Here is a 10865-nt window from a genome sequence, read left to right as displayed (position 1 = left end):
CAGGCGCACGCAAAGTCCCCCCTGCTCAAGCCAGGCATGTCCAGCCCGTCTGAAGTTTGGCCAATGACCATGCTGGATGATGCGCAGAAGGAGGAATGGGAGAAGGTCATGTGGTCTGATGAGACAAAAATATTATACTTTTTGGTCTAAACTCCACTCGGCTGTGTTTTGGAGGAAGAAGAAGGATGAGTAGCAAACCCCAATGAATCTCCATCCACGCGTGAAAAGCAATGGAGGTGGAAAGCATTCATTCTTTTGGGGCTGCCTTTCTAGCAAGAGGGACAGGACGACTGCACCGTATTGAGGGGAGGATGGATGGGGCCATGTATCGCGAGATCTTGGTGCCAACAGACCTCCTTCCCTCAGTAAGAGGCATTGAAGATGGGTCGTGGCTGGGTCTTCCAGCATGACAACGACCCGAAACACACAGCCAGGGCACTAAGGAAGTGGCTTCGTAAGAAGCATCTGCAAGGTCCTGTAGTGGCCTAGCCCAGTCTCCAGACCTGAACGCCAATAGAAAATCTTTGGAGGGAGCTGAAAGTCGTATTGCCCAGCGACAGCCCCCAAAACCTGAAGGATCTGGAGAAGGGTCTGTATAGAGGAGTGGGCCAAAATCCCTGCTGCAGTGTGTGCAAACCTGTCAAGAACTACAGGAAACCGTATGATCTTCTGTAATTGCAAACAAAGGTTTCTGTACCAAATATTAAGTTCTGCTTTTCTCTGATGATCAAATACTTATGTCATGCAATAAAATGGCAAATTCATTACTTAAAAATCATACAATGTGATTTTCTGGATTTTGTTTTAGATTCCGTCTCTCACAGTTGAAAGTGTACCTATGATAAAAATTACAGAACCTCTATATTGCTTTGTAAGTAGGAAAACCTGCAAAATCGGCAGTGTATCAAATACTGTGTTCCTCCCCACTGTATATTTGTAATAATGCCAATTACAAACAATACTGAATGAAAACTTTTATTTTAACTTAATATAATACATAAATAAAATCTATTTAGTCTCAAATAAATAATGAAACATTTTCAATTTGGTTTAAATAATGCAAAAACAGTGTTGGAGAAGAAAGTAAAAGTGCAATATGTGCCATGTAAAAAAACTAACGTTTAAGTTCCTTGCTCAGAACATGAGAACATATGAAAGTGGTGGTTCAGTATTCCCAGTTCTTCAATATTCCCAGTTAAGAAGTTTTAGGTTGTAGTTATTATAGAATTATGACGCGTACGATATTCTCATCCATACCATTTGGTATTTCAAATACTTTGACTATTGGATGTTCTAATAGCACTATAGTATTGCCAGTCTAATCTCAGGAGTTGATAGGCTTGAAGTCATAAACAGCGCTGTGCATCCAGCATGCTAAGAGCTGCTGGCAAAACGCAGTAATGTGCTGTTTGAATGAATGCTTACGATTCTGCTGCTGGCAACCACCACTCAGTTAGACTGCTGTATCAACATATCAAATCAAAGACTTAATTTATAATATAATAAACACAGAAATACGAGCCTTTGGTCATTAATATGGTCATATCAGGAAAACTATCATTTCAAAACTAAATGTTTATTATTTCAGTGAAATACGGAAACCGTTCCGTATTTTATCGAACGGGTGGCAACCCTACGTCTAAATATTGCTGTCACATTGCACAACCTTCAACATTATGTCATAAATTATATAACATTCTGGCAAATTAATTATGGTCTTCACACAGTTTGCAACGAGCCAAACTGTTGCATATACCCTGACTCTGCTTGCATTGAACGCAAGAGAAGTGACACACAAATTTCCCTGGTTTATATTTGCCTGCTAACATAATTTATTTTAACTACTATGCAGGTTTTTAAAATATATTACTTCTGTGTAAATTTTTAAGAAAGCATTGATGTTTATGGTTAGGTACATTTGTGAAACATTATGCTTTTTTTCGCGAATGCGCTTTTGTGAAATCATCACCCGTTTGGCGTTGAAGTAGGCTGTGATTTCGACGATAATTAACAGGCACCGCATTGATTTATATGCAACGCAGGACAAGCTAGTTAACCTGAATATCATCAACCATGTGTAGTTAACAAGTGATTATGTGAAGATTGATTGTTATTTATAAGTTTAATGCTAGCTAGCAACTTACCTTGGCTCCTTGTAGCCATAAGGTCCTTTTGACGCTGCACTCGGCGTAACAGGTGTTCGGCCTGCCACGCAGTTTCCTCGTGGTTTGCAATGTAAACGGCAATAATCGGCATCCAAAAAGTCTTGATTACCCGATTGTTATGAAACTTGAAAATCGGCCATGCCGATTAATCAGTCGACCTCTAATACGCTGGCTTGCGCGAAACTGTAGGCATATAAGTGTGCCCATGTGGGGATCTGATAATATTTCTGATTGTCTTAACTCACACCACTAATAACCTGTGGAGCTTCTCAAAGTAATGTTTTCTTTCACCTCAAACAAAGTCTGTTTTTACATCCATTGAGAATTACAATAGTTCCTCAATTTTTTTGAAAAAATCTTTCCAGCTCTTTCCTTTCGATAACCACATAGAGTGAAAGGGAAAAATGTATTCTATCCAGCAGAAACGTCAAAAAGACCTACTGATTACTTCTTTATAGTGTTTGACTTGGACTGGAATAGGTTCTGGTACTCATTTGGTTGCTGGTACTGTTTATATTAGGTGCAGGAGCTCCACAATACTTTAGAGCTAATATCTATGAGAGGAACAGGAGATCAAGCAGTAAGAACATGAGGTGCCGGTACTCAGCTCCGATGAGCTCCTGCCAAGTCAAGCACTGCTTCTTATCCTTATGCAAATAGCTTACAGCTGTGTCTGTCCTGAGCTCACTGGCACTGAAAACTCTGAGGGGCTCAGAATCAGAATCTCAGAATCTTTTATACAATGTTGCAAGCTTCCAGACAGACCCAAGTTAATAGCTTAAACAATGTTTCAAGTTCGTTGCAGACAGGCCATGTGTAGCCAATGTGATTTATAGGATATATATATATTTTTTTGACTTTCAGGAGGCCAAGATTTTTTGTTGTTGGTCGGAGACGGTCCTAATTTCAGTCAATGTCATTGGATGCATTTGATCCATTGTTAATGAACGTTTTGGTGGTGGCCCTACTCTGGACGTTACACACATCTTACTGTGTAGTTTAACAACTCCTACAGTACTGAACAACARATTTAAGTGTAGAACTTWAGTAGAATGCCCCATTTAAAACCAAACATTAGTTCAACAACTGCAGAGTTTGTGTCACTGATAGATAGTACTCACGGGTGTTAATCAGATCTCCAACCTCCTCCTCTTCCTCCTCCAATGTGACAGTAATCTCCCCCTCCTTCACCTCAAAAACGTCTTCCTCTTCTTTCACCGTGATAGTCATCTCCCTCTCCTTCACCTCAAAAACGTCTTCCTCTTCTTTCACCGTGATAGTCATCTCCTCCTCCTCCTCCTCTTCCTCTTTCACGCCCAACACAGCCTCTTCATTTTTATCTTCCTCCTCTTCTTTCACAGTAACATCCTCCTCCTCTTTCACTGTAACAGCCTCAACCTCTACAGCCTCATCTTCCTCCTCTTTCTCTGTCCAGCAGACCTCTTCTTCTTCAATAGGGGGGGAGTAGCTTAGTGAGCTCATGGTCAGGGTTGTTAGCGAGGTAACGTTAGCTAAATATCATTAGCGACTAGGCTACTGCTAACTTAACCAGACAGCTAGTTGACTAATAAAAATGTAAATATGAAAATTAAGGGGTAACTAGTGGATACGACATACATGTATTTTTAACTCCCCGAAACGGTCTAAAAAAAACGTCAATGTTACGGTRGTATGTTGGCTAGCACGTTACAGTTAGCTGGTTGAATCAGTAGCCGTGTTGCTCTCGTTGAAGAAGCGTCCCGTCCTCTAGAATATACGTCACACTAGCAACGGCGCATGAAAGACGCATATCGCCATCTGTTGATTGGAGTTGGTAAAGCAGTAGAGGAAAATGTTTATTTTTCATTTAATTCATTAAAGAATAATATTACGTAAAGAAGTACAAAGGAAAACATGTGTTGATTGATTAGTTCCACTTTTTTTTTTATGAGTGAGAAGTTAGAACATCTACTACACAATGTATTATTCATTTTTACTCAGATAAACATATGTTACATGATCCTTTTTACAATCTGACATGGTGGAATAATACTGATGGAACATTCATYAGGAAGTGACTGTTTTTAATGTCAACAGTTTTGATGACTAGTACTGTAGTGGCTAAAGGTTCCTAGATAAAAATAATAATAATAATAAAAGCCAAAGAAATTCAAATCTAATTTTATTGGCCACATACATATGTTTATCAGATGTTATTGCGAGTGTAGCGAAAATGCTTGTGCAACTAGTCCCGACAGTGCAGCAATATCTAACAAGTAATATCTAACAATTCCATAACAACTACCCAATACACCCAAATCTAAGTAAAGGAATGGAATAAGAATATATAAACTTATTTTACCATTATTTAACTAGGCAAGTCAGTTAAGAACAAATTCTTATTTTCAAATTCTTATTTTGTGAGGAAGAAAAGGGCTTCCCCGGCTGACAACGAGCGCTCTGCAGGCAGGTTGTCCTCCAACGTGATGGCGGCGGTGCAGACAGAACATCCTTCCAACTGATCCTGCAACCTCTGCTACAAGTAAGGCCATCATGATCTGGCTCTGGACTCCAGAGATGTGACATGATATATCCCTAGTTGATTCTGGTCTGGACTCCAGAGATGTGACATGATATATCCCTGGTTGATTCTGCTCTGGACTCCAGAATGTGACATGATATATCCCTGTTGATTCTGCTCTGGACTCCAGAGATGTGACATGATATATCCCTAGTTGATTCTGTCTGGACTCCAGAGATGTGACATGATATATCCTGGTTGATTCTGCTCTGACTCCAGAGATGTGACATGATATATCCCTAGTTGATTCTGGTCTGGACTCCAGAGATGTGACATGATATATCCCTAGTTGATTCTGGTCTGGACTCCAGAGATGTGACATGATATATCCCTAGTTGATTCTGTCTGGACTCCAGAGATGTGACATGATATATCCCTGGTTGATTCTGCTCTGCACTCCAGAGATGTGACAGATATATCCCTAGTTGATTCTGCTCTGGACTCCAGAGATGGACATGATATATCCCTAGTTGATTCTGCTTTCTGGACTCCAGAGATGCGACATGATATATCCTAGTTGATTCTGCTCTGGACTCCAGAGATGTGACATGATATCCCTAGTTGATTCTGCTCTGGACTCCAGAGATGTGACATGAATATATCCCTAGTTGATTCTGCTCTGGACTCCAGGATGTGACATGATATATCCCTAGTTGATTCTGCTCTGGACTCCAGAGATGTGACATGATATATCCTAGTTGATTCTGCTCTGGACTCCAGAGATGTGACATGATATCCCAGTTGATTCTGCTCTGGATCCAGAGATGTGACAGGATATATCCCTAATTGATTCTGCTCTGGACTCCAGAGATGCGACATGATATATCCCTAGTTGATTCTGCTCTGGACTCCAGAGATGTGACATGATATCCCTAGTTGATTCTGCTCTGGACTCCAGAGATGTGCCATGATATATCCTAGTTGTTTCTGCTCTGGACCCCAGAGATGTGACATATATCCCTAGTTGTTATTGGCTGCTAACATGAATGAAGTTCGCTCCAAAGGCAGGTGTAACATGCAGTTTGTTTCGTAGCCTGTCTTACTATGGCTGTAATGACAGGCAACATTTGGAGTTGGGTTGGATATAGTCATGGTAGAGGCTACAGACAATCTTAATATTTTGACTGGAATTGTGTTGGTCATTTGTTACTAAGTGCAGCATTTATTCCAATTCAAATAGTTAACAAAGTTCTTTAGTCAACATATTGTAAAATTGTGCTGCTTTCCCCTTTTATTGTAATAATTTCTCAACCAGTCTGCGACCACAGTTACAGGAAAAGGGACCATCGGACTAAAGTATGCACCGGACAGACCACAGTTACAGGAAAAGGGACTCGGACTAAAGTATGCACCGGACAGACCACAGTTATGGGAAAGGGACCTCGGACTAAAGTATGCTCCAGACAGACCATAGTTACGGGAAAAGGGGACCTCGGACTGGTGCCAAAGTATGCTCCAGACAGACCACAGTTACAGGAAAAGGACCTCGGACTGGTGCCAATGTATGCTCCAGACAGACGCGGTAATGGAGGACGGCCACTAATTAATTATATATATATATAGTCTGTATATATGGATTGATTTGCATCCACTGCTGTGGTGAGATGCTTGAGCACAGCATTACATCATTATTATTATTGGGAGTCATAAAACTGGTCATATTCTGGTTGGAGTTCTAAAGTGGTCAGAAATAAGATGACTTATTAGCAATACCTAGGGTAGAACCAAGGTACTGGCTTATTAGCAATACCTAGGGTTAGAACCAAGGTACTGGCTTATTAGCAATACCTAGGGTTAGAACCCAAGGTACTGGCTTATTAGCAATACCTAGGGTTAGAAACCAAGGTACTGGCTTATTAGCAAACCTAGGGTTTAGAACCAAGGTACACGCTTATTACAGTACCGAGGGTTAGAACCAAGGTACTGGCTTATTAGCATACCTAGGGTTAGAACCAAGGTACACGCTTATTAGCAGTACCTAGGGTTAGAACCAAGGTACTCGGCTTATTAGCAGTACCTAGGGTTAGAACCAAGGTACTCGCTTATTAGCAGTACGCTAGGGTTAGAACCAGGTACTGGCTTATTAGCAATACCTAGGGTTAGAACCAAGGTACTGGTTATTAGCAAACCTAGGGTTAAACCAAGGTACTGGCTTATTAGCAATACCTTGTTTTGGAGCGTGCAGTCGCGTGCAGTCGCAATTCCGCGTCGCTCCACAGGTAGTTTTTACCATTTTCATTCATTTTCATTCATTTTCATTACAGTACAACGTTTGATTGTTTGATCTTAACGAGCTACATATCCGTCTTTGTATCAAAGATAATTGAGTATTTATGGGTTATTGAGGTTCGCTAGCCAGCTATTTTCGTCCGAACGTAACAACGCAGTCAACCACTGCTAGCTAGCTAGCTAGCCAGCTAGCCACCGAGTAGCAGCACAGCAGCATAGCAGCACTGGAGAAACGATTAACATTACAACGGAACGACTTGATTAGTGTAGTGTTAGCTGGCTACATAGTTGTCTTTGCTATCTTTGTATCTAAGAATATTGTGTAGCTTAGAGTTGGTTTGAGTAATTATTTGGTTAACTACCCGCTATTTTCGTCCACCGCCCTGCGCTGCCGTCTCCTACCTAGTCAACACTGCTAGCTAACACTGCTAGTTAGCCAACTTCTACGAATAGCAGCACTGTAGAAACTCCACACAACTTACATTACAACGGAACGACTTGATTAGCGTAGTGTTAGCTAGCTACATAGTTTGTCTTGCTGTCTTGTATCCAATATAATTGTGTAGTTTTTGAGAAATTGTCGAGTTACCTAGCCAGCTACACGTTAAACAAAGTCACAAACGCAGCCACTGCTAGCCAGCCTACTCACCGCCAGCAGTACTATATCATTTATCAATAAGATTTTATTTTATTTTTGCAACGTAACTTAACTTCCTGAACACAGTGTAGTCACTTGTCATTCTTATTCCTTAACATTAGCGTAGCCTCCTCTGTAGCTGTCAACTATGTGTCTGTCTATCCCTCTTCTCTCTCTCTCTGCACAGACCATCCAACGCTTCACACCGCGTGGCCGCCGCCATTCTAACCTGGTGGTTCCAGCGCGCACGACCCACGTGGATTCCAGGTCCGCCAGCCTCTGGACTGCCGATCTGCGGCCAACAAGGCAGAGTTCGTCTCAGCCTATGCGTCCCTCCAGTCCCTCGACTTCTTGGCACTGACGAAACATGGATTACCACTGACAACATGGCTACCCCTACTGCTCTCGCCTCGTCTGCCCACGTGTTCTCGCACACCCCGAGAGCTTTCTGGTCAGCGGGGCGTGGCACTGGAATTGCCTCATCTCTCCCAAGTGGACATTCTCTTCTTTCTCCCCTGACCCATCTGTCTATCGCCTCCTTTGAATTCCATGCTGTCACGTTACCAGCCCTTTCAAGCTTAACATCCTTATCATTCCGCCTCCAGGTTCCCTTGGAGAGTTCATCAATGAGCTTGACGCCCTGATAAGCTCCTTTCCTGAGGATGGCTCACTCTCACAGTCCTGGGTGACTTTAACCTCCCCACGTCTACCTTTGACTCATTCCTCTCTGCCTCCTTCTTTCCCTCCTCTCCTCTTTTGACCTCACCTCTCACACTTCCCCCCTACTCACACAGGCAGGCAATAGCTTGACCTCATCTTTACTAGATGCTGTTCTTCCACTAATCTCACTGCAACTCCCTCCAAGTCTCCGACCACTACCTTGTATCCTTTCCCTCTCGCTCTCATTAACACTTCCACACTGCCCTACTCGGATGGTATCGGCGCGTCCCAACCTTTCGCTCTCTCTCCCCGCTACTCTCTCTCTTCCATCCTATCATCTCTTCCCTCTGCTCAACCCTCTCCAGCCTATCTCCTGATTCTGCCTCCTCAACCCTCCTCTCTCCTTTCTGCATCCTTGACTCTCTATGTCCCCTATCCCTCCAGGCCGGCTCGGTCCCCCCTCCTGCTCCGTGGCTCGACGACTCACTGCGAGCTCACAGAACAGGGCTCCGGGCAGCCGAGCGGAAATGGAGGAAACTCGCCTCCCTGCGGACCTGGCATCCTTTTCACTCCCTCCTCTACTCTCCTCTTCTGTCTCTGCTGCTAAAGCCACTTTCTACCACTCTAAATTCCAAGCATCTGCCTCTAACCCTAGGAAGCTCTTTGCCACCTTCTCCTCCTCTGAATCCTCCCCCTCCTCCCCCTCCTCCCTCTCTGCAGATGACTTCGTCAACCATTTTGAAAAGAAGGTCGACGACATCCGATCCTCGTTTGCTAAGTCAAACGACACCGCTGGTTCTGCTCACACTGCCTACCCTGTGCTTTGACCTCTTTTCCCCTCCTCTTCCAGATGAAATCTCGCGTCTTGTGACGCCGGCCGCCCAACAACCTGCCGCTTGACCCTATCCCTCCTCTCTTCTCCAGACCATTTCCGGAGACCTTCTCTCTTACCTCACCTCGCTCATCAACCTCATCCTTGACCGCTGGCTACGTCCTTCCGCTTCAAGAGAGCGAGAGTTGCCCCCCTTCTGAAAAAACCTACACTCGATCCTCCGATGTCAACAACTACAGACCAGTATCCTTCTTTCTTTTCTCTCCAAAACTCTTGAACGTGCCGTCTTGGCCAGCTCTCCTGCTTCTCTCTCAGAATGACCTTCTTGATCCAAATCAGTCAGGTTTCAAGACTAGTCATTCAACTGAGACTGCTCTTCTCTGTGTCACGGAGGCGCTCCGCACTGCTAAAGTAACTCTCTCTCCTCTGCTCTCATCCTTCTAGACCTATCGGCTGCCTTTGTACTGTGAACCATCAGATCCTCCTCTCCACCTCTCCGAGCTGGGCATCTCCGGCGCGGCCCGCTTGGATTGCCGTCCTACCTGACAGGTCGCTCCTACCAGGTGGCGTGGCGAGAATCTGTCTCCGCACCACGTGCTCTCACCACTGGTGTCCCCCAGGGCTCTGTTCTAGGCCCTCTCCTATTCTCGCTATACACAAGTCACTTGGCTCTGTCATATCCTCACTGGCCTCTCCTATCATTGCTATGCAGACGACACACATTAATCTTCTCCTTCCCCCCTCTGATAACCAGGTGGCGAATCGCATCTCTGCATGTCGGCAGACATATCAGTGTGGATGACGGATACCACCTCAAGCTGACCTCGGCAAGACGGAGCTGCTCTTCTCCCCGGGGAAGGACTGCCCGTTCCATGATCTCGCCATCACGGTTGACAACTCCATTGTGTCCTCCTCCCAGAGCGCTAAGAACCTTGGCGTGATCCTGGACAACACCCTGTCGTTCTCAACTCACATCAAGGCGGTGACCCGTTCCTGTAGGTTCATGCTCTACAACATTCGCAGAGTACGACCCTGCCTCACACAGGAAGCGGCACAGGTCCTAATCCAGGCACTTGTCATCTCCCGTCTGGATTATTGCAACTCGCTGTTGGCTGGGCTCCTGCCTGTGCCATTAACCCCTACAACTCATCCAGAAGCCGCCGCCCGTCTGGTGTCAACCTTTCTAAGTTCTCTCACGTCAAGCCCCCGTCTCCGCTCTCTCCACTGGCTTCCAGTTGAAGCTCGCATCCGCTACAAGACCATGGTGCTTGCCTACGGAGCTGTGAGGGGAACGGCACCTCCGTACCTTCAGGCTCTGATCAGGCCCTACACCCAAACAAGGGCACTGCGTTCATCCACCTCTGCCTGCTCGCCTCCTCTACTCTGAGGAAGTACAGTTCCCGCTCAGCCCAGTCAAAACTGTTCGCTGCTCTTGGCACCCCACATGGTGGAACAAAACTCCCTCACGACGGCCAGGTCAGCGGAGTCAATCACCACCTTCGGAGACACCTGAAACCCCACCTTCTTTAAGGAAATACCTAGGATAAAGTAATCCTCCTAAACCCCACCCTCCCCTTAAAAGAGTTAGATGCACTATTGTAAAGTGGTTGCTCCACTGGATTCATAAGGTGATGCACCAATTTGTAAGTCGCTCTGGATAAGAGCGTCTGCTAAATGACTTAAATGTAAATGTAGAACCACGGTACACGCTTATAGACAATACCTAGGGTTAGAACCAAGGTACACGCTTATTAGCAAATACCTAGGGTTAGAACCAAGTAC

At 44.6% G+C, this 10865-nt stretch overlaps 1 protein-coding gene across 1 annotated transcript; it reads right to left on the bottom strand.

Annotated features, from left to right (window-relative positions):
- Nucleotides 1-3286: 3286 nt before the first annotated feature.
- Nucleotides 3287-3647, bottom strand: LOC139026874 (small ribosomal subunit protein bS6-like; the record flags this gene model as incomplete). Its single annotated transcript, XM_070442130.1, has 1 exon — nucleotides 3287-3647. A coding segment is annotated over exon 1 (361 nt), but the record flags the coding sequence as incomplete, so codon positions are not given.
- Nucleotides 3648-10865: the final 7218 nt, after the last annotated feature.

This window comes from Salvelinus sp. IW2-2015, unplaced genomic scaffold, assembly GCF_002910315.2.
Source record: "Salvelinus sp. IW2-2015 unplaced genomic scaffold, ASM291031v2 Un_scaffold6200, whole genome shotgun sequence".
Lineage (NCBI taxonomy): Eukaryota > Metazoa > Chordata > Actinopteri > Salmoniformes > Salmonidae > Salvelinus > Salvelinus sp. IW2-2015.
The sequence above is the reverse complement of the archived record's forward strand: the minus strand, read 5'-3'. Positions and strand labels throughout refer to the sequence as shown.